The 27,835-nt window shown below is 23.3% G+C and overlaps 1 protein-coding gene across 3 annotated transcripts; it reads right to left on the bottom strand.

The window, feature by feature from the left end:
- Nucleotides 1–1,074: 1,074 nt before the first annotated feature.
- LOC127285199 (polypeptide N-acetylgalactosaminyltransferase 5) lies at nt 1,075–27,448 on the bottom strand. 3 transcript variants are annotated; one of them, XM_051311073.1, is made up of 9 exons: nt 27,321–27,448; nt 17,945–18,012; nt 10,443–11,227; nt 8,022–8,340; nt 7,276–7,453; nt 6,535–6,715; nt 3,259–3,497; nt 1,985–2,119; nt 1,075–1,881 (listed from the first exon to the last, which is right to left on the bottom strand). In XM_051311073.1, the coding sequence occupies exons 3-9, from the start codon at nt 11,041–11,043 to the stop codon at nt 1,732–1,734; spliced, it is 1,803 nt and encodes a 600-aa protein (XP_051167030.1). In that variant the 5' UTR covers nt 11,044–11,227; nt 17,945–18,012; nt 27,321–27,448; the 3' UTR covers nt 1,075–1,731. The 3 variants fall into 3 exon arrangements, with proteins under 3 accessions (XP_051167030.1, XP_051167029.1, XP_051167028.1); XM_051311072.1 differs by lacking the exon at nt 6,535–6,715 and adding an exon at nt 4,293–4,473 and having other exon boundaries at nt 26,887–27,447; XM_051311071.1 differs by having other exon boundaries at nt 26,887–27,444.
- Nucleotides 27,449–27,835: the final 387 nt, after the last annotated feature.

Raw genomic sequence — 27,835 nt, 5'->3', positions numbered from 1 at the left:
TTACAGTTTTTTTTTTAAATTTGTGAAATACAATTTTCAATATATATATAAGGTACTTAGAGACTAATTCTTGATTTTTTTTCAATTTAAAACTGTACAATTTTCTATTATTAATAAATGTAGCGTTTTTTTTTTTGTGTACATAACTAACGGAGCAATACGCATTTTATCGGTGAGAATTAATATATAATTAATCTTAACTAAGCAACAGATAAAATATAGAAAAATGTACAGAAATCGAAAAAACAATTCTTCGAAATCTGAATTAACTTTCTCACTTTTTCTTTTTTTTTTATATTTAACATTTCTTATTTATGCTAAATTGTATAAAAAATCTCAGACTGATTTTTCTAAATTAAATCATAAAGAAACTAAAAACAAAAATGACGGAAGACTCAATTTTGAAAAGTATGAAAAAATTCAAAAAACGTTCATTAAAAAAAAAAAAATTTATCAATTTTTATTCCAAAAAAAAAAAAAATAGAAGATATGTTTAATTTAGAAAATAGAAATCTCAATTTACTTAAAAAAATAACAATCTGCAATGATTTAAAATTGGAAATAAAATTTTATTTACTATCATTAATTATCTAAAATAAATTAATCTTTTCGCAAATTAAAAAAAAAAGTTTTCCAATTTTATTCAGATTTTCTATAATAAAAAAAAAAAAATACTAAAATATATATATTTTTCTAAAAAAATTTTCTTTCAATTTTAAAAAATTCTATTTTTATTTTAAAATCATTTTGGCTTATTTGATGCAAATAAAAGCAAATTTACGAATAAAAAAAATCTTGTTATTCGAAAATTTCACAATCTTCCGAGAGTTCAAAAATAAAAAAAATTATAAAGAAATTGAAATTAACGCCTATGAGGAATGATTTTAAAACTATACTTAAAAAAAAAAACGACGAAGTTGGGGGGGGGATTTAAAACCTGACTATTGAGGGCAAAAAAGTATACTTAAAAATATATTTTTAAATTGTACTTAAAAAAAAATTGAATCTGACTATATGAGGAAAATCTCTTAGATATTTACAAAAAGATTGTATTAATTTAATAATACCAAAATGTCAGTTGTAAATTTCTTTTTTTCAAGTCTATTTAAAATCCTAAGATACAATTTTTTTTTTACAATCTAGTTATATTAAAAAAAAAAAAAAAAACTTTGACTTAGCTTTGATAAATAAAATAAAGGCTGAACTCTAACCTGCTATTCTTTTTTCAAAAAAAAAAAAAAATGTGTGTGGAAGGTCATCATTGCACTCATCCCAAATTTCCTTTAGACTTAAATTTATCCAAGTCAACAATTAATAACAGTTACGTGATATGCTTTCTTTCTTTCTAACATTCGGTAAAAATTCACGTTTCTTCATTTGCACCTGTACTTTGTTTTCTTTTTCCACAAGTACTTTAAAAAAAAAAAAATCTCATAAAGCATACCATAAAAAATGGCAGTAAATGCTCAATATTGTTTTTTTTCTATTATAAAACACTAGATTAGCTTCTACGAAAAAAATTCTTCTAGTCTTCGTAATTATTTGCTTTTTTTTTTTGTTAATCATCATGAACAATCTTTGAAACAGATTGTTTTTGATATATTTTTTTTAATCTAAAATTTTTAGTAGAATAATAAGGTCCCTGAAAAGTTCAGTCCTTTAATTTTATAAATACTTGAACGCATCAACAAGTACCGAGTATAATTCTTGGTCCTTTGCGTTTACTTGGTATTAGCTGGCTTGCCATACAAATTTACTTTGCATTATCCATTTTTGACCGGAAACACGTTGATCACATGTTGCAAGAACAGGTTGTGTCGCATCTCCAGGTCGTGGTTTTGAGAGACAATAGCCTGTATTTGTGTGTGTTATCATTTTGGTCTAAAACAAAATGAATTATCAATTTTCTATTTGTATTTTTAAAAAAAAATTTAATTTCTAATTTATTTCGAATTAAAAAAAATAATAAAATTTAAAAAAATACCATATTGTTATAAACCCAAGCTTGATTTCCGCCCATTCCATGGCAACGGACTATTTTCACTGGTCCACGAGGACTCGCAGCATCCAGGCACATATCATCTGACATTATTTGTTGTCTCTTCGTATACGCAAACACCTGCAAAAATAATTATTTACTCCTTTTATTGTAATTAATAACTATAATTTTATTATAATTATAATTTTGAAATAAATATAACAAATATTTTATTATTAAAATAACTTTTTCTGTTTTTTTTTTTAATTTTTAAAAATACTTCTTTTTAGTTTACAATGCTACTTTGGATCTTTTTTCTTTTAATTATTATTTAACAAATTTTTAACAAAAATTCCTCTCTAAATTATTTTTTAATTATTTTAATGAAATTCTTCATGAATTCAAACTATTTTTCAAAAATTTTACATAATTCAATAATTGTCAAAATTTGAAAAAAAAATCAGCAAATAAAATTACTAACAATTTTAATTTAAAATCTTTGAAAAATTTAATTATTTTTAAAATTTTTCATCTAAAACTTTCTGAAATTTAATAATTTCAATTATAACTCTTTCGAAATTTAATTACTTTTCAATGATTTTTATATTTTTCGAAAATTCAAATATCTGAAAGCATTTTTCAATTACAAAATTTTGAAATTGTCTTTCATTTTTAACTAAATTCTTCAATAACAGAAATCAAGAAAAAAATTTCAATTTAAAATGACTTGAATTCAATTACTTTCAAATATGTATTTCAATTTAAAACCTATAAAAATTTAATTATTTTTAAAATTTTCTGAAATTTAATAATTAAATTTTAAATTAAAATTTTTGGAAAATATAGTTAAAAATTTTTAATTAAAAACTAGTTTAAAATTATTGAATTTGTGAAGAATTTCTCAATAAAATTACTAAAAAATAATTAATTTCGAGAATAATTTTAGTTAAAAATTTGTTAAATTGAAATAAAGAAAATCGGCATTGTACACTAAAAAAGACATATTTTAAAAATTTTGTAAAAAAAATGTAAAAAAAATCGCATTTTATTAAAATAAGTCAAAAAAGGTCAGAAAAAATAATCCGAGGCCTGAAGTTACATTTTGAAACTTAAATTCTATTTTTAGTAAAAACTTTCTTTTTAATTTTTATTATATTTGTACGTTAACCGTAAAAATTAAAAGAAAAATATAAATAAATAAAATATTTTTACGTTAATTGTTTCATAATTATAATAATTATTATTATTATTAATTAAAATAAAAAAAAAATATATTTTACCTGATTGCCACCAAGTCCGTGACAATAAGTAATACCGACGTTTTCTCCTGTTTTTCGGCCCATTGTATCGAGACAATTTTTCGTTTCAACATTCGACACATCTCCAAGATAATAATAATCCAATGGCATCGGTGACTCTGGATAAATATTTTCCAAATACCATTTAAAGTTTTTACACTTGAGACGTTCCCTTAAAGCTTTTCGTTCCGAGACATCGCCAACAGAAACGCTGCGAGCACCTGTAAAAAAAATAATTATTAAATATTTCTTTTTATCTAAAAAGCCTCGTTTACTACTTTCTTGCATTGTGCGCTTTTTGTGTAAAAAAAAATTGCCTTCGTAAATTTTATGAAGAGTGATGATGAATTTTTTTTGAAAAAAAAGTGTGTGCAGTGCCTGGTGATTTGGGAATCAGAACTCCAATATCTTTCTATAAAAAAAAAAATATCGAAACTAAAAATGTTATTTGGCTTTATTTTATTTTTATGAATATTTTGCTGAAAAAAATAGATAATAATTTCGAAAACATGCCAACAAAAAATTACATTTCTATCTATTAAATTAAAAAATAGAAATAAATTTCTATTTGTTGCAGAATTATCACAATTACAAATATTCAAAGCATTTTTTTCGAAACAAAAGAACATTCACACTCGTTTTGTAAATAGTTACCAAATTAAAAAAAAAAATTGAATCGATGTTCGATGTAAAAAAGGCATAAAGTCAAATATTCATTCTTCCAAAAAAGAAATTTTTTTTTCCAAATGAAAACTAATCAGCAAGGAATAAATTTCATTTTCCCATGTTAAATTTGATGAAAAAGAAAATTTTTTATTTCTCTTTTTTTGAACGGGTATCTGACACAAGCTGGCAAAAAAAATAATGAAAGCAAAGAATTATACGATGAAAAATAAAGGAAACCAGAGGAGAAGACAGTGGATATTCGAGAAAGAGAGCATGCTAATTTATTTTTCGATTGAATTGAAGGAAACCAAATTGTGTTGATTAATCAGCGACGCAGGCGTTAGTGCTACCTGGATTAATGTTGTAATAGAAGTGTTTCCATTGGTCCAACCAGACCTCAGCGAGGCGAGCATTGTTCCGATTCACGATCTTGCTCGTACCACCGGGGAAGGTGTAGGGAGTCGACTTACGAAACACATGTCCAACATGCGAGCATGTTGCGATTTCCAACGTCCCACCACACATCCATATCTAACCAACTCAATTCTGTTAGTGTGTTAGCAGAAACAATATATACATTTACATATATATTGTTGCTTTTTTTTTTTGTTAGCATTGATACTAATTTTTTAAAAAAATATTACGAAAAAAAATCCGCATCCGCTTTCCTCCTTCTCCATCGGCACCTACTTATAATAATGAATATTAAAAAATGGTTAAAAAGCGTATCAATGAATCTTTATATATTTTGTTAGTTTGGATGGACGAGTGGTTAAGGCAATGAATTCTTTTCAAGTCTCTCTACTTTCCCTAATAAACCTCTGGCTTCAATTTCGAATTTTCCTTATACGAAATCCTTTCCTTATTTATATTTCCAAATTTAATTTAATAAAAAAAAAAAAAAAAATTATTTTAAATACCACCATTCAGGCCTCGGATCGACTTTAAGTCGTAAAAAAAGTTCTTTTAGTCGATTAACAATTCAAAAACGTAGATTTTTAAAATTTTAATTAAATTCAATTAATAAGTATTTTAGTTTAAATAATTAATATTACTAAATATATTAAATCCATTTTATTAATTTTTTAATAAGAATATATAAGATTTGTCCAAGTAGGACAAATTTCTAAAAAAAAAAAAATTCTAACAATTCAATTTTAGAGTTTTTGAAACTTTTTTAAATAAATGAATTTTTAATGAAATATTAAAATTATTAAAAATAATTGAAATTTAGAAATGTTAATTAGTTGAAAATTTTCATAATTAAATTTCAAAAGATTTTATTAAATTTCAGATAATAATTAAATTTTAGAAAATTGAAAATAATTTATCAATTAATTTTTGATAACCTTTTTTAAGTGTAATTATTTTTAAAAATTTATCATTCAGATTTTTGAAATTAATTGAACTTCAAATGATTTTTAATTGAATTTTTTGATTAGAAATTACAGACAAAAATTGAATTTCAAAAGTTTTCAATTGAAAAATCGCTTTTAAATAATTGAATTTTTGAAAAATATTATAAAAAATTGTTGAATTTCATTAAAATTATTAAAAGTAATTAATTTAGAGAAAAAATTTTAGTTACAAAATTTGTTAAATAATTGTAATAAAGAATAAATGAATTGTATATTTAAAAAAAATGTATTTTGTTTAAAGAAAAATTTGTAAAAAAAAAAAAGTCTAATTGTATTTAAAAAAGTCAAAAAAAAAGTCAGAAAAAATCATATAATCCGAGGCCTGATCACTATTTAGTAACAATAAAATAAATAATATAAAAATAAATTTAATGTAAATAATACAAAAATACATTCCAATGGAATGAAAAATAAATCCTAATACATAAAAGGAAATAAAATTGAATAATAGAGCCAGCCTAATAAATAAGCAATTAAAAATACTAAAATCATTACAAAAGCGCAATTTTTTTTTCTTCGTTCATCAATAAATTGTAATAGCCAATTATTTAAATATCGAAAAATAAAAAAAAGAATCAGATAAATAGAAAAAAAAACACTTATTCAAACAAATTATTACAAAAATAATTTTCTTTAATAACTATCAGATACCCGTCAAAAAAGCTTATTCCAATCACCCCCACACAAAAAAATAAACAAAATTTACTACAATCGACAATTATTACCATTCATTAAATTTTCCTTAAAAATTGCATTCTAAGATTAAAAAGAAATTAAATAAAAAAAATAATAGTAATAAATGAAGTTGAATGAAAAATAATAAAAAAAAACGAAATATAAAAATAATTAAAGGGGAAATTTAATTTACTAAAATAATTAAATTAGAAGAAAAAATTTTTAAAAAAATTTCTACTAAATGTTCCTTAAAATGAAAGGAACTTTTTACAAATATAAAAAAGCGCCTTTTTTTTTATAGAAATTTTTCAATACTTTATGCAAATGCAACGATCAAGCACGTTTTAAAGAGATTCGAGAAAAAAATAAAAATAATATATTGTAGAGAAAATCCACTGAGCGCGCGACAATAGTTTTTTAGCGTTAGTATTATTAAAACGAAGCTTTTGCGAATGAAAAAAAAAAAGAAAAAAAACGCACTCAAGAAAATTGATCTAACCTGGATTCATAGCATAGTAAAAGCCTCTCCATTCGTCCATCCAGACCTCAGCTACTCGTGCTGCATTATGAAGAATGATCTTGCTGACTCCACCCGGAAATGTATAGGGACTCTTGTCGCGAAATACGTGCCCAACATGTGAGCAAGGGCTGATTTCTAAAGTACCGCCACACTGCCAAATCTAAAAGTAACTTTCTACATTGTAATTTTTAATTTTTGTCATTGATAACAAAAAAAAAGTAAAACATTTTTTTTTAGTCGACAATCCTACATTGAAAAAATGGATTAGTACATGTTTAATTTTGGCAAGAAAAAAAATGCTAATTTAAGATTTTAAAAAATTAAAAATGTTTCAGAATTAAAAATTTTAGAAAATTAAAAATATTTTTTTTAAATAACTGAAAAATTTGTATTTTTTTTTTTTTAATATTTAGAATAGAATATTTTTTACTGAATGAAAAGTAAATTTAAAAAAAATTAAAATATTGAAAATATCTTTTAAAAATTTGAATGATTAAATCATTCAACTGAAAGTATATAACTCGAGGGGCTTTTAATTAGATATAGAAACACATTCAGTTTATAAAGCAGAGGGAAATCGATAAATTTGGAAGCAAACACTCTTGTTTACTGTGTTTTAGTATAAAATATAGATGCGGGACAAAATTTATCAACTCTGAAATAAGTTAAATCGAGAATTATTGAAGAGAAAAAAATAAAGTAGAATATAAAAATGCTTACTCTAAAACTCATTTCCAAATTTTCCCCGCCCCAAATATCCATTCCTTCATCGTACGCTCCTAAATTATAGAAATATTCTTTATCGATGGCAAACAATCCACCTGCCATTGTCGGTGTATGAAGCGGTGCTGTTCTATCTCTATTTCTCCTGTCCATTTCTCTTTGAGCAACTCTATACCTATTTGCAAGAAAAAATAATTAATTTTCGCTTTGAAAAAAAAACAATTTAGGAAAAAGATTCAAAAAGTAGGAAAAAAATTTGTTTTTTAAAAAATTAAATATTTTTCTACATAAGAAAAATTGCAACATGAAAAAAATTGACAAAAGTAGAGAGGAAAATTTGCGTTTAATCAATATTTTCATAAAGCAGTTTCTAGTGATTTGAAAATATAATTAACGCTCTACCATTTAGATTACGGTGTGTCATAAAAGAAAATCGATTTACGTTTTAACGATTTAAAAATGGTTTACAGATATTCCTCTATTATTCATTAATAGTGCAAAAAAAAAAAAAAAATGAGGACACTTTTATTAAACTGAATTGAATGAAATTTTAATGTCTTGAAAAAAATTGACATTTAAAAATATAATTAAAAAATTAATGATATTTCACTAATTTTTTCTTTTTAATTTAAATTTAAATTAATTTTTTAAAATAAAAATTACTTTAATATTCAAAATCAAATTTCATTTATTTTAATTTTTTTTTTTTTTTTTTTTGAGGGGGAGAATAAAAATGAACTTACCATCTAAAATTAAGTTTCCAATTGAATCCACCCCATGTCATATCGCTTGCTGTAATATATTCAAAAGTATCGTCACTAATAACATCAATGATGGGACAAACAACTGTTGTCCTGTCATTTTCTATTCTTGCAAGAAGTGGCTCGAGCCAACCTTCAGTGCATTCACAATGAGCATCCAAAAATGTAATTACTTGGCCCGTTACATGTTTTGCGCCAAGCAATCTCGCTCTTATAAGTCCTGATCTTTTTTCTGTGCGCAAAACAGAAGTTGAAACTGGTAAAGTTCTTACATATTTCTCAAGATCCTTCCCTAAATGGGCTAGAAAGAAAAGAAGAAATAAAAGTAACTCTCAAAACTCATTACAAACTTTCAATAAAAATTTAAATGACATTTAAAAAAAAAATGGAATAAAAAGATGACAATTATTTACAATTTCCAAGAAATAATTAAAAATATTTATTAGATAATAAATTATTTCTATTTTATACCGGGTTGACACAAAAATATTATATTTTTTTTCCTGATTTCTAGGTAAAATAAAAATTTCTTTTCCTGACCCTAATGAAAATATTTCAAAAGGTTTTCAATAATTTTTTTATTTTTTAAAATCAAATTATTAAAAAAAATTCATTAACCTGAATTGTTTGCAAAATTAATTATTTTCTATAATTTAAAACAAATTCTTCGAAAATTGCCTGATTTAAAGCAGTTTTCAATATTGATCAAAAATTAAATTTTTTAAAACATTTTTTAATTCGAAAATTTTCTAAAATTCTGTATAATTTAATTATTTAAAAAAATTTTTTTTTTAAGTTCTTCGCTAAATTAATTTTTTTAAATCACTTTAAGACAGTTTTTCAACAATTCAGGGAAATACAATTTTTTTTTTTTATTAAAAATTCTCTAAAATTCTATTATTCTTTAAAGTGTTTGCAGAAAAAATTGTATCAATTAAAATTTATGAAAGTTTGAATTTCAAATTTTCTGAAATTTTATTAATTCCAATTTTTAACTCGAACTCTTTCTTATTCAATTAGTAATTGAATAATTAATTGAAAGTTAATTTAATAGAAAATTTTTTCCCCAAATTTTTATCTATATCATACTTTGTTTAATTTAATTAAGCAAAACGATTTAAAAAATTTAATTTAAAAAAAAATGAATTAAAACCGTTGAAATAATTAATTATTAATTATTTCAAAAATTATTACTGTTGAAATATAAAATATTAATAATATAAATTAATAATTAAATATTAATATTAAAACAGTTTTGTATTCAATTCTTCAAAAATTCATTTATTTAAATCGTTTTTTAATTAATGTTTTTATATTTACAATAAAATTATAATTTTTAAAATCTTAAAAAATGCAATTATTTCTCAAAATCTTAACTGTAAATCCATTAAAAATTCAATTATTTTGAATATATTTCAGTTAAAAATTCTCTAAAATTCCATTTTTTTTCTAAAATCTGTAAAAAAAAATTCATTAATTCAAATTTATAAAAATTTCAATTTAAAATCACTTGAAATTCAATTATTTCTAAAAATTTTAAATCAAACTCTTCCAAAAATTATTTTTCTAAAATTTTAATTAAAAATCCTCTGAAATTCAATTTTTTTCTAAAATTTGTAAAAAAAAATTCATTAATTCAAATTAATAATAATTTCAATTTAAAATCACTTAAAATTCAATTATTTCTAAAAATTTTAAATCAAACTTTTCCAAATTTAATTATTTCTAAAATTTTAATTAAAAATCCTCGAAAATTCAATTTTTTTCTAAAATTTGTAAAAAAAATTCATTAATTCAAATTTATAAAAATTTCAATTTAAAATCACTTGAAATTCAATTATTTCTAAAAATTTTAAATCAAACTCTTGCAAATTGAATTATTTCTAAAATTTTAATTAAAAATCCTCGGAAATTCAATTTTTTTCTAAAATTTGTAAAAAAAATTCATTAATTCAAATTTATAAAAATTTCAATTTAAAATCACTTGAAATTCAATTATTTCTAAAAATTTTAAATCAAACTCTTCCAAATTCAATTATTTCTAAATTTTTAATTAAAAATCTTCTGAAATTCTATTATTTCAAAAATTTAATTTCAAATTAATTTTTTTTCAATATTTTAATGAAATTCTTTGAAAATTCAATTAATTAAAATTGTAATTTTCGTAGTATTTTTAGAAATTGAATATTTTTCCAGTACTTTTTATAAAATTCCCTGACTTTTACATAATTTTTCTGATTTCCCCAACCCTGCTATAGAAATAATTAAAAAAATTTTTCTAAACTTATTCATCGTGATTTAAAATTCTCATAACTGACTTATAGAAAATGCAAATTAAGCAAAAATTAATCTCGCTCGCTTCGGTTACTTCTTTATTATTAAAAAAAAAAAAGACAAACTCACCTCGTTCGCTGGCATCATCAACGAGAATAATTTCCTGTAGTAAATTTTTTGGTGAACGATTAATAACAGACCAAATAGTCCTCAACAATGTACTCCATGCCTCATTATGAAAAACAATAACAATACTAGTTTTTGGAAGATATTCGGGATAATTTTTTTTCTTACAATCTTCTAATCGAACATCTTTTAATGAACGATTCAACGAAATCATATCGCTTGCCATTAAATTAAATTGATTTAATTTAAAAAGTTCCTGCTGTCTTGCCTCATCATCGGCGGGTATATGAACAGCCGATCCACTTTCACCAGGAGCACCAGGACGTCCTCTCACTGTTTTAGCTGGTTTCCATTTAAATACTTCATTTTCATTATATTTCTTTCGCATATTTGTTATTGGATCAATTTCAACAATTAATTCCTGTCCATGAATAATGGCAGCTGCAATTGGCTCATCAGTTTGCCTAGTGTCAGGACAATTCCATCCTGAACCACCGATACAATCTGAATAGAACATTAAAATCATCACATCCAACAGGAACCATACAAGCGAGGTCAACAGAATCACTTGGCATGTGTGAATTCTTATCTTTGAGCGAAACATGTTTGGAGTCTCGTTTTATGCTTGAGGCTCCCCACCAAACTGAGCTCATCACCTGGTCTTTAGATCCAGATTATTCAACAAGTCTGCTTCAACTTTAGCAGACATTCGATTATTATATTTCACGATTCAAAGAAATTCTCACATTAATTCAATCATCATCACTCGCAAAAAAAGTATTCTCCTCCTGTGAACATTAAAAATAATTTTTTTATTTTATTAAAACATAATGATAAAAATCAAATTTGATTACAGGTAAATATTCGAAAAAAAATTATGTTTAAAAATTAAAGAAATTGCGAATTAGTCATGAATAATTAATTGAAATTACAAAGTTTTCCACACGAATATGAAAACATTTATCAAGTTGGAAAAGAAAAATATAAGAAGAATTCTTTTTTAATTATCAATTTTTTCTCAAACATGGAAAAAATTTCATGGAAAATTATTTTTTTTTTTTTATAAGATATTTTTGTAACTATTACAATTTCAAGACTAAAAAGCTGCCAAATTTTCAAAAAAAATTATAGAAAAACAAATTTTATTTTATCTTTAAATTTCATAATTGGAAAAAATTTTTCGTGGACAAAGAAAAATTAAAATCATTTTTCTTTTTTTAATACAATTATATTTAAGAAAAAAAATGTAATCAAATTTGGTTCCGGGTAAATATTGAAAAAAATTAATTTGAATTATAAATTCCAGACGAATATAAAAACACAAGATTAAACTTTTATCAAGTTGCAAAACAAAATACAAAAAGAATTTTTTTTTTAATTATCAATTTTTCTCATTAAACACGAAAAATTTCTTCATGGAAAATAAAGACGAATTATTTCATTTGCAAAACAAAAAAATTTTGTTTTCTTTCTAAGACACGTCTTGTAATTATTTTAATTTCAAAACTAAAAATTCAATAAGCTGCCAAATCTTCCAAAGTTAAAGAAAAAACAAATTTTATTTTATCTCTAAATTTAATAATTGAAAAAATATTTTTTTATTAGAAAAAATTTTTTTTCGATAAAAAAAAATTAAAATCTGTTTTTTTTGAAACAATTATAATTTTAAAAAAATTGCATTCAAATTTGGTTCGAGGTAAAAAAGAAAAATATAAAAAAATCATATCCCGATAAAATTAAACAAATTGCGAATTAAAAATCGTGAATAATTAATTGAAATTATAAATTCCATACAAATTTAAACGAGATTTTATTATTTATTTTATAAATTACGAGATTTAATTTTTATTAAATTGCAAACGAAAATTAATAACTAAGTTATTGAAGAGAAATATATATTTTATTAGAGAAAAAATTTTTCGTAGATAAATATTATATAGTTTATAATGAAAAATTAGACGAGAGAAAATTATCAATTAAATGCAAACTTGCAGGAAATTTAGAACATAAATCTCTCTCTCTCTCTCTCACTCTACTATTTTGTGTGATATGATAAAATTCAAATATAGTAACAGCAGCAGCTTTGTAAAGCTTAACTTGCTACTGAGTATGCGAGTCAAGTTGAGAAAGCAATGCATTGTCTGGTGTCATATACGACGATGTGAAATGTACATTTGCACGATGTTACCATCCGACTATATAAATATTCACGAAATGGTTCCTATATATATTATATTTGTTTAATTCAATCGAGCGTGAAAAACATTATTCTAATAATATGACGCACTTGAAATATATACAAAAACCACAAAATTTTCCCCAATATTTTTTTTTGAGTAAAATTTTTATTTTATTACCATTATTTTATCAATCCAACGAAACTAATTTCCCCTTTTTACAACTTGCTCGTAAAAAAAAATTGTATTGTAATTTGTAGTTATTTGTGATGGCAAGAGGAATCGAGATCCCGAGTTTGACGCACCAGTCGAGATTAATTAAATTAAAATAAAATAATTAATAAAATAAAATAGAGAATATTTTGTCAAAGAAAAAAAAAAATTTTCAATTACTTATATAACTGATGAAAAAAGGCGATTTAAATTTTTTTTTTTTTACAATCCTCCGAAATAAAAAATGGAAATATTAATGAAATATCACTCGCGTCTTATTGAACCAGAATTTGTATTTTTTTTTGTTTTTAAATATTGATTGCCAGTGATAGAGTATAATGCAATTAAAATTTCTGCAAATTCAATTTGACAATATATGATTGAAAGAGATTTGATTAAGACTTATGTTTCCAATGATTTGAGAAAGTAATTGAAGCTGATAACACTATCGGATATAATTTCTCTCTCTCTCTCTCTCTAGCGAAAATTTTCGTGAAAAGTTGAAAAGTTAAAAAGTTTGTTGAAAACGGGTTATAACTGGATCTGACATTATCGGAAATTTTCATGGTAGCACGAGTCTCGCTTATTACAAAAGTCGAGCGACTCTTGTTTTTTTTTTTTTTTTCCTTTTTCCTCTCTTTTCTGAATCCTTTCATGTATTTTCAGTAAATATATCAAAAAAAAATAATTCGAAATTCTCTGTAAATTTGCCAACAAAAAAAATTCGACTTAATTCTTGTAGAATTTTTTTTTTTTTTTTGAAGAAAGTGGTTAATTTTTAAGTGGAATTTTTCAAAACAAAAAAAATTTACGATTCATTCTCATTCACAGTGGAATTGATTTAAATTTTCATTATTACATCTTTCTGTGGTTTCCATTTGAATGAAATATAAACGTCAAAGGATAAGTATGTGTGAAACTAAAGTTTGCCACACGGTAACTGAGAGTTGAGGCGTTGTTTGAACTTGAGCTAAAAGCAATTTAGTAGATTAGTGTTTACTAATGCCACTGTGCACTTAGGCGCACAAGGAAGTTAGTTAGAAACGTTTGAAATGTTTCAACTATTTCCTCTGTGTCATCTGCAACTTATAAATAAATTATTATCATTATCTCATTATCACAATTCATTTAAAAATAGATTTTCAAAAAGTAGAATTATTTTATTTAATTTTCAAAAATTTTATTTACTATTTTTAGTTTACAATTCACGTTGCAAAAATTTTAATGAAAAAAAAACAATACCATTTTTTTAAACGCGGTAAATACGAGAAAATGAATTTTTCCTTCTTTTGCGTTCAAATAAATATTTTTCCCTCTCGCGCGACAAATTTTTTTTTTTTTCCTGAGAATATGATCAAATGGTTCAGAGGGCAGAAAGATAACGAGAAATGGTTATAAAACGAGTATTAAAACAATTTGAATTTGTGCTTCTACCTTTTGTGAATAATTGGCAAATGTTACAGATGGAAAATTCGTCTGCGAGAATTAATGAGTCATTTATTATTTTTTTTTAAATACTCTCGTATCGTTTACCAATTTTTTTTTTTTTTTTTTTCCATTGGCAGAAAGATCAACCGGTGCGAAACGTCAATTAGCGGGGAAATTAAAACGGAAGTCCGTTAAGTAGTCGGCGAACCGTTTCCTTTTCATTCCCATCTCAAATTCGCGATACCGTACAAATCCAGCGTTGAAAAAAAAAAATTTTTTTTTATCAAATTAATTTTCGTAGCATGAAAAAAAAATTCGAAGAAATGAAAAAAAATAATTATATTTTCTGTCCTAACTTGAAGTTGGACTTTTCTGATTTCACGTGTTTTTTTGAATAGTAATCTTATGACGTGTCAAATTTTGAAAATTCTTTTTCTCATTTTTGCCAAAGTTGTATAATTGTGTTTCCAAATTTCGAAATAAGTTTCTTTAAAATTCCAAATTCGAAAATTCAATTCACGAAGCTTAAGTACACAACGTTTACCAACGAAATTTTTTTTAAACTTGTATATTGATTCAAAAATTGTATACAAATACAAAAAATTTATGATGAGAAAAAAGATGCGCCAGGAAATTTCGTACAAGATAGTAATTTGAAAAAAATTTATTTTTAAAAATTAATTTTTAAGGTACCAGGGGCCAACGATTACTTATTAATTATAAAAACTCAGGCCTCGAATCAACTTAAAGAAACAAAAAGAAGTCGTTTTAGTCGATTTATATTCCAAAAAAAGTGGATTTGTTTTTTATTTTAACAAAAATATTTTACAAATTTTTAAATAAAAAAATTTTTTTTTAATAATAATCCTTTTCGAAGGGTTAAAGTTGAAATTTTTAAAAATAATTAAATTTCAAAAGATATTGTTAATTTTCAAAAACAATTATTAAATTTTACAGAACTAAAAATAATTTATCAAACAATTTTTGGAAAACATTTTTTAAATTTAATTGAATTTTCAAAGATTTAAAATTGAGATTTTTTAAATTAATTGAAACTTTAAGTGATTTTTAATTAAAATTTTAGATGATTTAACTAAAAATTTATTAGAAAATGCGGACAAAATACAATAATTTGAAATTTATTTTTAATTGGAAAATGGTTTCAGATAGTTGAATTTTCAAAGAATATTATTAAAATAGTTAAAAATAATTGAATTTCCTTAGAGTTATAATTGAAATTATTAAATTTCAAAAAAAAAAAGATTTTCAATGTAAAATTTTAGAAATAATAAAATTTTAGATGCTTTTAAATTCAAATTATTGAAAATTCAATTAATTTTGAATTCAAATTTTTGAGAATAATGAAATTTAATTTTGATTTTAAATTTGGAAAATAATTGAATTTCAGTTCATTTTGAATTGAAAATTTTGGGAAATAATTGAATTTTAATTGAAATTTTGGATAATAATTTAATATTTAAGTACATTTTTGATTGAAATTTTGGATAATTAATTTTGAATAGAAATTTTAGAAAATAATTGAATTTTATTTCATTTTAAATTAAAAACTTGGTAAATAATTAAATTTTGAATTGAAAATTTTCGATAATTATTGGATTTTTAATTGATTTTGAATTAAAATTTCGGGTAATAATGTTTATTTTGAATTGAAATTTTTAAAAAATAATTCAATTTTATTGTGATATATTTTTTTAAATTATAAACAATTTGTTAAATTTCATAAAAATTTTAATTGAAAAATAATTTTGATATAATTGAATTTGTGATGTATTTCATTAAAATTATTAAAAATAATTAATTTAGAGAAGAATCATTTTAGTTCAAAATTTGTTAAATAATTGAATTTGAAGAAGATCTGAAGAAGATCTAGATTTTATACTAAAAAAATGTATTTTATTTACATTTTTTCTCAAATGTAAAAAAAAATGTCGCATTTTATTAAAATAAGTCGATAAAAGTCGTATTTTTGTAAAAAGTCGGAAAAAGTCATATAATCCGAGGCCTGTAAACATATAATTTTCATTATTATCATTTAATATGTAATAATATTCTAATAAATTAAATTATTATTGATAATATTAATCTTTAATTTCTTTATAACAAACAATTAAATACTCAATTTGGCGCGCGTTTAATTTTGCTAGTATACTAATAAAAAATGTCGATTAAAAAAAATAATAAAATAGTGAAAAAGAATAATAAAATCCTCACGGTAATGATGATTAAATGAAAATAACAATTTCTTTCGGAAAACTAATAAAATTAATGAAATGATGGAAAATAAAAAAAAAATTGAATGGAATTTCTGATTGTAAATGAAAATAATTCTTCGAGTTCTAGATTTGTATCGACTATACTAAGACGTTACGTGGCCGAATGATTAGCGGTAAACTGTGAAAATAACGGCTACTGTACCATACGGCGGAAGAAGGGTATAATACCAGTATAAAATACATTTGACGTGCACTGACCATATCATCAAAAAAAAAAAAAAGAAAAAAATTCTAAACAAGGGTTTAATTCGTTATTAGTGACGCGAAGTACAAAAAAAAAAATTGTTTCCCCCCTTCTTCGATAAAATGTTTAATTGTTATAGAAACAGTTACAAATTAATTGAAGTCTACATATTTCTAATTTAATTAATTCCCTCCCTCAACCCCCTTAAAATAATTACAATCTCAATTAAAATCGTCTACTATATATTTAATTAATTTTCCATGACTTAGTATATGAATAATATTATTATATTATTTTAAATTAATTAAAAATAAAATATTTATATTTTAAATTATAATTAAAGACTAAAATATAAAAATTAATATTTACAATTATAATTTAAAGTAAAAATATTTTCAATTTTTTTTTTAAATTTCTAAATAGATTCGTCTTTTTCCAGACTATTTAAAAAAAAAATTTTTTTTCACCATCTTTAACGTTGGCATTTTTAAAAAGAAACCTTAATAACAAAATTACTAAAGAAAAAAAAACGTGAGATATCCGGCTATTCATTTTTTATCTAAATATTGTAAAAAAAGAAATTTAAAAATAAAATGCAATATAATTTTGCTGATAAAAAAAAAGAAGAAGGCTAACGATAATATGTAAAATAAGACAATTTTTTTTCTACAAAATTCCGTGAAATATATATGTGTATAGTTAAATTTAATATATAAGAGACTGAAAGTGAAATAAGTGAGTAATCATTTCGTAACACCCTGATGCACTTGACTCGAATGATTATTTCTCTTTTCTTGGTATAGGTCAATATCCACATTCTAAGGATTGAATTAAACCCGCAAGACATTTAAATATTTTTATATTATTCATTTTCATTCTTTTTTTTTATAATTACTTTCAATGTATATCCGTTGAGTAAATCAAGATAATTTAGCGAGAAAAAAAAGCTGATTCTATTTGAAGAAGCGAAAATTAATTAATTGAATAATTAAATTACAAATCAAATATTTGATTTTTAATATTTTTACTATCCGAAACTTTTTATTTTTTTTCCATTTAAAATTTAAATATTTAATATCAAAATTCTTTTGATCTCCCAAACTTTTATGTTTAATTAATTGAAATTAATTAAAATAATTTTTTTCAAAGTGAAATTTTTTTTCAAAAGGGAAAATTTTTTTTTTTCGTCACAATTATTATTTAACTCACCAATTAATGTAATTATCCTTCGCTACTGTCGGCACAAGATTCCATGTGTAAAAAAAATCACAGAACACCTGAAACAAAACAAATTGGTTAAAAACATAATTATAAAATTTGTATTAAATTATTTTGTATTTTTTTTTCTGAATTTCGTTCCTTTGGAAAAAAAACAAACCCAGTGCCCTACTGTGTTGAATAAAAAGTGAAAACAGTGTCTCTGAATTGAATCTTTTTTTTTTCCCTAAATTTGTTGAAAATGCGATCAACAAACCACAAACCAAAGTTGCAACCGCAACTAATTGCAAGAAGACTATAATATTCGTCAATGGCAGAGATTTTATTGTTAGCCGTTAGTCATAGAACTATAGAATCAGTGTTAGATCGTGTGCATGTGGCAGAGACTGCTGGTGCAACGGGTCTGCAAGAAAAAAAAAATAAACCGCAAAATGAAATGTTCACTGAAACGAACAAAAGCGCACGTTTCTCTCTCGCTAACCAAAAAAAAATTTTTCAACGAATATTTATCTCTCCAAAAAAATTTCCACATCTCACAGCCACACTGCGAATTAAATCTTTCATTTACCTCTTTGATCACACAAAGTTTTCATTTTAAGAAATTCATTTTACGAAATCTCGTTGGGAAATTCGACAATATATAAACTATATTTAATTTTATTTTTATTAATTAAGGAATAAAAATAAAATTAATTAAAAATTAAATTAATCATTAAAATTAATTAAAAATTAAATTAATCATTAAAATTAATTAAAAATTAAATTAAATTAAAAAACAGTTTTGTTTCGAGGAAAAAAAAATTGATATTCAACCGGATGAAAATGTTTATCGGTCTCGAGGCAAGTGCCTTATCGTTGAAATTTTCTAAAAAAAAAAAAAATAATAATTGTGGATCCTTTTTAAATTCCGAGGCAGAATTCTCTTTTTTTTTTTTTTAAGTAGCATCGTTCGATCACGTGAATCGTTTCTGTTGAGTCAAATGACCTCGAGAGCCATTAAGTTCTTGTCGGTTACATGCATTTCTCTTTGGCGAAAATCGAAATATAATATTGCCTTCAAAGTGAAAGAAGCTACACGTTCTCATCCCGGACCTTTCCACACTTTATAACAAAGAGAATATACATAATTTACATTCTATGCGGGGGGTTTTTTTTTTATCCAATTTTTTCACCGCCAATTGGAAAAATTAATTTTCAAGTTCATTAAATTTTGGATTTTAATTCATAAATTTGAATAAAAGAAAATAAAAAATAAACTGAAAATTAAAATTTAATTTACCATTTACTATTTAATTTACTAAAAACTAATAAGTTTTAAGTATTTTTTTTTTAATTTTCAATATTTTGTAAAAAAAAAATAAAAATAAAAACTAAAAAAATTAGGTTTTAGTATTTTTTTTATATTTAATTTTTTATAACTGAAAATAAATATTTGAACTCCTGGGAATTTGGTCTATGCAAAAATTGGATGTGTCGCAGAATTAAATGTAATCCTCTATATTACTATCTAGTTCTTCACTTCTCGGATTTCCGTTTAGTAAGGATTTAAAATCCATATATAAATTTATATTCAATTCTAAAAAAAAAAGTTTTTATAAAAATTTCCACTGAAAATTAGAATTATTCGAGTGGAATTATTTTTTTAAATATCAAAAATTTGATATTTCGAATTAAAAAAATTTAATGAAATATAAATTATTAATTATTAATTATTAATATTAAAATAATAAAATTATTTCACTTTTTACGTATTAAATTAAAAATTTGTATTAAATAAATTATAAATAATTTATTAATAACTATATTTTTTTAAAGGTGAATTTTTTTTTCGCTATGGTCAGAATAAAAAATATGCAAGACGACAAAATTTTACATTTTCGAATATTCACTAGAGCATCTTAAATTGTGTTTATTATTTCACTTATATAGCTCGTGCAGCTTTTATGAGCACGAACCATGGTTCTTATTCCGGAAGTAAAATATATAGTATATATATATATATATGTAAAATACCAATAAAAAATATTGTAAGAATGAAGATTTATTCGTTTTTCCAGTAAATCATTTTCTCTTTCTTCCCATATATTTCAATTCTATTTCTCAGCGAATAAATATTTCAAAATTTTGTACTGAAATTTTCCGCGAGTTATTTTTTTTATATTCAAAAATATTTTTCCAGCTGTACAATTTTCCATATCAATTTTTCTTATCAAATTTTTGAATTAAGATAATTTTTTAAAAAAATTTTATTCTTAATTATTCAATTCTATTTTACATTAAATCCAATTTTTTTTAATTTTTGAAAAACAATTTTAGATTTTTGTTTATCAAATTGTGTATAATACAGAAATAAAAATTACTATGGTAATTGTAATTTTTTCAAAAAAATATATTATCATTTTTGTAAATAAAATCGGGTGAAATAATTGATTTTCCATTTAAACTCTTTTGGCCGTAAATTTCATAATAAGATTTTATAACTTGGCGAAATAGGCAAAGTTTCTTTTGGAGCAAGAAGAAGAAGAAGAAGAAGGTTAATGGTCGACTAGTCAGAGACAGGTAGAAAGTGATTAGTTTCTGAAGTAACTTCTCTCTTTTTCGTGACATTTTGTATATATATAAATTCAAAGTCCAGACGTAATCACTTTTTCATTGTTACATTCGTTTTGTGTGATCTCAAAACAATTACAGTTTAATCAGCATTTATTTTTGACCTTTTATTTCAAAAAAAAAAATAATTTCCTCTTTAAAATTTCCAACTTCCATGAAGGAAGTTTTGCCATTTCAAAAATAATTGCACCTTTTTTCTATTTTCTTTTTTCTTTTATTTAATTAAAAAAATTTTCTTCTCCTTTTATTTCAAAAATTTTTCTTCTTCTTTAAATATATGTCAAGAATTATTTGCACTTCTTCAAAGTTGATTTATCATCATCGCCTACTCAAAAAGTATTTATAATGAAGCCAATTGGAAAAAAAAACTTGACGTCGACAATTGTTCCAAGTTGTGAATAACGGTTTTAAGAGTGCATATAAAATTTCCTGGATTCGTTTGCTCATTTTATAACATTGATTTTTCATGACATCATCAATTTTGTCAAACTGTGCGCCACTTTTAATTTCAAAAAATAATTTTGCAATTTCCTGCAGCACGGGAAAAATAAATTTCCATTTCTGGAAAATGTGAAAAAATTAAAACGAAATTGTTTTTCCTTTTTTTAAATTGTTAAAAAAATTTTTTTTTTTTACAAATAAAGAGAGAAAAAAAATAATTTATTGATTTCTGTTCGGAAAGTAGAAAAAAAATGGTGAAGCGTGACTTCTGTGAAGTATCGATTAATCAGGTAAATGTGCAAAAGAGAATTTTCACCAATAATGACTTGCGAAGATTTTTTACTTCAATTTCTCAAGGAAAAAGTGTATAAAACTTTCTTTTGAAGGAACAAAAGAAACATTTTTTTTTCTTTCAAAAAAAATTCTTTAAGGGGTGTGTCATGTCGTTTTTGATTTTCTGTCAAGGTTCGTATTTCTCTGTAAATATATTCTCTCTCTCACGAAATTCCAGACACGAAATTCAGATGTCAGAAGTTGACTCGGTGCAAGAATGGATTTATACAGTAAATTAGAAATCTCTCTCTTTCTCTCTCTCTCTCTCTCTTGAAGAGAGAAAAGGAAATAGATATTCCTGACACAAAGCTGTAGTTACAGTTACAGTTAATTTCAACTTAATGAAGAATTTAACATTGTCGACATTAAATTTAAAACTTATTTTCACGCACTCTATAAATAATTAACACATACGTTTTTAGAACGTGAGATAATTTCAAAGTATAAATAATTTAGCAGAAAATTAAAATACGAAATTATAAATACAAAATTTCAATATGTTTTTCAGTTGCAAAAAAATATATTCAAATATATGCAAAATAAAAACATGATCCTTCATATTCTATATAAAAGTAATAACTGCGAAGAGGCTCTTCAAGACAAAAAAAAAGGAAAAAAAAAACAACCAAAGATTTCTCGGATAAATTCTCAGTTTTTCTCTCCAATATTCCCAGATATCATATTACAGACAAATTCTCTCGTCGAAATCGTCGAGGGAGCAGATATCAGAAAAGATATATATTTTATATTGCTACTGAGAGAGAGAGAGAGTATCAGAAAATCGATAAAGGTTTTTAAACTTGAAAATCTAATACGAAAAATACTTTTTTTTTTGGACAAATAAAATCAATTTAAAAAAAAAAAATCCGAGGGGTTATTTTTTATTTTTATAAAATAAAATTTTTTTTTTGAGAGGCTACTTCAAGTGCAAGAGAAGAGTAAAAAAAGAAAAAAAAAAAAAGAGGGAGATGATTCGTTTGGCTTGGAATTTCAATCGTTTTGTGTATAAGAATATATATATATATAGTTCGAAACAGGTTGGCTACTAAAGGGATCCACAGCGTATCGCAGCCTTCGTAATTACCTTAGTCAAGGATGTTGCTAATGCTTTAATGGAAATCAAAGGAAATTTTATCCTCTATTATAACGAGCTATTAATCCCTATTAACCTACTTCCACAGGAATTATATTATATAAACCAAAATTGATTGAAATTTCTGTTTCCCCTGCAAGAAAAATCAAAACAAAATTAAAAAAATCAAACAAATATTTTTTTAATTATAATTATTAATGAAACGCAAATTCAATTTAATAAAAATCGAATAGAAAAAAGAATTTTTTTCTAAATAAATACAATATATATATATACAGGCCTCGGATCGACTTAAAGGCACAAAAAATGTCGTTTTAGTTGATTTATATTCCAAAAAAAAATCGATTTTTTTTATTTTAACAAAAATATTTTACAGATTTTTAAATAAAATTTTTTTTTTAAACAATAATACTTTTGAAATAGTTAAAGTTGAAATTTTTAGAAATAATTGAATTTTAAAAGATTTTGTTAATTTTCAGCCAATTATTAAATTTTACAGAACTAAAAATAATTTATCAAATAATTTCAGATAACATTTTTTAAATGTAATTGAATTTTCAAAGATTTACAATTAAGATTTTTAAAATTAATTGAACTTGAAGTGATTTTTAATTTAAAATTTTTTGATGATTTCACTAAAAAATTTATTAGAAATTGCGGACAAAAATATAATAATTTGAAAAACATTTTTCATTAAAAAATGGTTTCAGATAGTTGAATTTTCAAAGAATATTATAAAAACAGTTAAAAATAATTTAATTTCCTTAGAGTTATAATAATTGAAATTGTTAAATTTCAAAAAATTTTCGATGGAAACTTTTAGAAATAATTAAATTTTAGAAGCTTTTAAATTCAAATTTTTGAAAATAATTGAATTATAATTGAAATTTTGGATAATAATTCAATTTTAGTTGATTTTTTATTGAAAATTTTGATAATAATTAATTTTGAATTGAAATTTTGGATAATTATTGAATTTTCTTTGATTTTGAATTGAAATTTTGGGTAATACTTGAATTTTAGTTGATTTTAAATTGAAATTTTTGAAAATAATTGAATTTTCTTTGATTTTGAATTGATTTATGATTTTGAATTAAAATTTTTTGGTAATTTTATTTTTGTTATTTTTTAAAATTATAAACAATTGTTAAATTTTATGAAAATTTTAATTGAAAAATAATTTGAAATAATTAAATTTGTGATGAATTTCATTAAAATTATTAAAAATAATTAATTTAGTGATGAATTTTTGTTAAATAATTGAAATAAAGAAGATATGAAGAAGATCTGCATTTTATAATTTAAAAAAATATATTTTTTTTTTAATTTTTTAAAAAATTTAAAAAAAGTCGAAATAGTTGCATTTTATTAAAATAAGTCGAAAAAAGTCGTATTTTTGAAAAAAAGTTGGAAATAGTCGAAAAAGTCGTATAATCCGAGGCCTGTATGTATATATATATATATATCGGCAGTTTTTATAAATAGTACTTCTAATTATTATAAATAGTAAAAAAAAAGAAAATTTTCCAATAATAAAATAAAAATATATAGTCAACTATCTTTAAAGTCAACTTATCATTGTGATATCTTATCTAAATCTCTGAAATCATAAAACTATTCAAGATAATTTTTTTAAAAATGTAATACAAAAAAATAATTCTGCAAAAAAAAAGTTCTTTAAAAAAAAAAGAGGCAATTTTTTCTATCTCCCCAACGCGAGAAAACGTTTGTTGATAAGAAAATAAATTGAGCAGAAAACGGAAGAATCTCCGAAGAAGATTGTTCTGCCGCCTCAATTCTGAATCGTTTCGCTGACAAAAAAAAAAAAAAAAAAGTTGGAATAAATTGATATACGATATTTCCAGTAAGTGGCTCATCTTGAAGAAATTTCAGACAAAGTTGAAGAAGGAAAAAAAGAAGAAAAAGAAAAAGAATCGAAAGAAAAGCTATGAAAAAACGAAAAAAAAATAGCCAAGTGTCTGAAATTATAAAATATATTATAACAATTGTGTAATCAGAAATAAATGAACTAATCTTCCTTTCTCTCGATAAAAAAAAAAAGAATTAAATATATTTTCTCATTGCAGCGAAAATATCGACCTGCTATGTTGCAAATAGTCGTCCAGATGCAATCGTGTGAATTAATCGCTTTCTGGATACGACAGGGTAGTAGCCACCATTTGTTAACCACTTCAAACAATTTCTTTTTTCTCCTCCCACCATTTCAAAATATAATGCAACGCTTATTAAATAATTTTAAATCGGAACGGAAAATTACTATAAAAATGTGAAATTATAATTATAAGAACAAAATGAGCCAAAAGTTTTGAACGTTCAAATGAACGAAATATTTTTTTTAATTTATAAATTATTAAAATTATGATGTCAATGTAAATTAAAACAGTAAATTAAACAACTATTAAATTAAATAACTTCTTTTTAGATTTTTAAAACAATATTTTATAATAAAATTCGTACTTAAAGAATTTGCAAAAAAAAATTTTGTTCATTTGAACGTTCAAAACTTTTGGCTCATAGAACAAATTTCTTTTTTCTCCAAAAAAGAAAATAATTTTTCCAAAATATTTTTTTTTACTGAAAATTAATTTAATAAATTAAAATTCTCAACGTACTTGAAAAATAAGGAACTAATAATTTTAATTTTAAATTAAAATTGCTGTGAATTAATTAGAAAAAATGAGGAAGACTCACTACAGGATTTTCTGGTTTTTTTTTTTTTTAAATCAGAGAAAAATTATTTTTTGTCAATTAAATTTCTATTCGAAAATATTATGAAAGCTTATTTATATATATATATTAAACAAAACTAAAAGTATACTTTATGTTTCAAGCTTATAGAAGCAGACAATTTAATTTAACTTTTGAAAGGAATAAAATACAATGATTGGCTAAGTTTACAAACGAGATTGTAAGTTTGCCTTTTCTTTTCTTGTCCTTCAGTTGCATCCTAGGAATCTAGGACGAGTTCTAAAGTTATGCGCGCACATCAAAGGAGCAAGTGCTGCATAAAATTTATCAAACAACAAAATATACAAATGAAAAATATTTTTAAATATTGAAATAAAAAATTAAAAAGCTAAACATAATTAGATAAATTATAAATATTTTTTTTGTCATTTTTAATAAAAAAGAAATTGAAATCTTATTTTCTCGCGTGGGATGTAATTTTTTTTTTTTTTTTTTTTCCACCCCCCCCCGGGGAATATGTGTGAGAAATGTATCACTTTCGATTTGCGTCAAAACGAATCGTAAAAATGTGACATCGTTTTGAAAGAGAAATAAAAAAAAGAGAGAGAAAAAGAAGATACAATCAGTGACCGTAACGAATAATTTTCTGTCTCTCATTGTAGTCACGCGACTCTAATGTTATGACCGATTTTCTCGCATGATAATTACACACCAAATGCACCTACTTTACTCCCTCAACATTTAATTTGCAATTAAATGTCCAAACGCCTTGTTTTATTGGCTAATTGCAGTTGTTCTACTAAAAAATAAAAAAATTAAAACCAGAATCGTAAAATAAAACTCAAGACTTTATAAAAATCCAAGAAACTATTATTATTTTCTAATTTCAGAATCAATAATTTACACGCGGGAAAAATATTTTATTATTTTTAATTTCGGAAAAAACAATTTTTCTAAATTAATTTCTAATTTCAGAATCAATAATTTACACGCGGGAAAAATATTTTATTTTTAATTTCGGAAAAAAAAAAATTAAAAATACAATTTCATTTATCATTTGTTTTATTTTTAATTATTTCGGAATTATTTTAAAAGTTTTGCATTAAGAATTCAAAAAAAAAATTAAATTTTAATCTGTTCTTCACTATCGGTTTAAAAACATTTTTTTTTTTAGTTTGCACTGAAAGGTATTGTTTACGCTTCACAAAGCTTTTCAGTGATAAATATTCAAATAGTTTGATGATTCGTGAATATACTTTGTTAAGCAGAAAAAAAAAACAGTACCAAAATTATTATGCAAATAAATTCATTTAAAACTGCAGACGGACACACATGTGTCACGTTATTATATTTGATTAGTAAAGAAAATGTTTTAATTTTAGACTTGAATTATTTATCTTTATTTTTTAAAAAATATTCAATCAACATATTCGAATTTTAATAAAAACCCTTTCAAATGTCCTTGATCTTTTAATATTTAAACTAAATTCTTTATATTCGTGGAACATATAACCTCAAAATAAAAAAAAAATTATTTTTTTTACCAAATCAACTTCTATTGTTTCAAATGTAAAAATTTAGAAAAAACAAAAGTATTGAGAAAGAAAAAGATATGAACATATGGAATTCGTCAAAATTAAAAAGATGAGTCCCAATTCCTTTCACATTTTTTTTCCCCCAAGATTACGAAATAACATCAAATATTTAAAAAAAAAAAAAAAAAAAAATAGTGTAAAAATAATCGTACCTTAAAACTTTAAATATTTCCTTCCGTGTCCTCGAAAAATGTCACTCTTGTTTATGTTATTCTGTCTACGTCAATAGGTTATACACGTCATAGGTGAACGTTTTCCTCTTCAAAAAATTGAATCCGATTATAATATAGATTCTTTTATTTTTTTATTTTCGTGAATGAAAAATCTCACTGTTTATAATATAAATTCTAATTCTCACACACCGGTTTTAAATTTAAAAATATATCTGATGATTATAATTTCCAGTTGAAGGCAAGAATGTCTTGGTCGTTAACCACATCACTACCTTCTTTAGTTGGAAGAAAATATGTGGCTTATGTGTGTTACAAATCACTTAACATATGAACAACGTGTCATTTTTTTTTTCAATCAAAACAATGAATTCAATTTTTTTTCAATTTTATCTAAACATTTATATTAAATTTACCATTAAATGACGATATTCCCTGTGATAAGAATTGACAGTAAAGTGTTCTCAATTCACCGCATAACTCAATAAACCGTGACACATACTGCTACGAATTCACGTCCACAATGGATGCACGGTTCTGCACATGGAAAAGCAGGGCGAGTCGCTCATTCCAAGGTTTATTCAATAGAACAGGTTGTATGAGCGCAGACTGCAAATCACGAAACATGACGCATCAAGTTCTTTTTTCTCTTAAAAAAAAAAAGAACAATTTTTTCCCCATAAAACTATTTGTCATTTTGTATAAGTTCTTAATTTTTATTTTAAAAATTATTTTTTAAATAATAGTTTTTAGGGAATATTGTTTCATATTCTGATTTTAAAAAACCGCGGTAATAAACATGTCCAATACTCTGATTTTATTTTGACGTAACCTGATTGGTCTCGGTCATTTCCCTCAGCCAATCAAAATTACTAAACGCTTTCAAAGTTATCTCACCTATCCAACCCTGGCGAACCGGTCTTAAAGTCCA

Source organism: Leptopilina boulardi, unplaced genomic scaffold (genome assembly GCF_019393585.1).
Source record: "Leptopilina boulardi isolate dan_hultmark-lab unplaced genomic scaffold, ZJU_Lbou_2.1 LbouV2_330, whole genome shotgun sequence".
Classification (NCBI taxonomy): domain Eukaryota; kingdom Metazoa; phylum Arthropoda; class Insecta; order Hymenoptera; family Figitidae; genus Leptopilina; species Leptopilina boulardi.
Note: the sequence above shows the minus strand (reverse complement) of the source record. Positions and strands in the feature narration are given on the sequence as shown.

Coding starts and splice junctions, on each gene's coding strand:
- LOC127285199 (XM_051311073.1), bottom strand. CDS start 11,043: ATGTTTCGCTCAAAGATAAGAATTCACACATGCCAAGTGATTCTGTTG. Junction 6,716..7,275: donor ATTTGGAAATGAGTTTTAGA/GTAAGCATTTTT, acceptor AGTTACTTTTAG/ATTTGGCAGTGTGGCGGTAC. Junction 3,498..6,534: donor TTACTATGCTATGAATCCAG/GTTAGATCAATT, acceptor TTTTTTTTACAG/GTGCTCGCAGCGTTTCTGTT.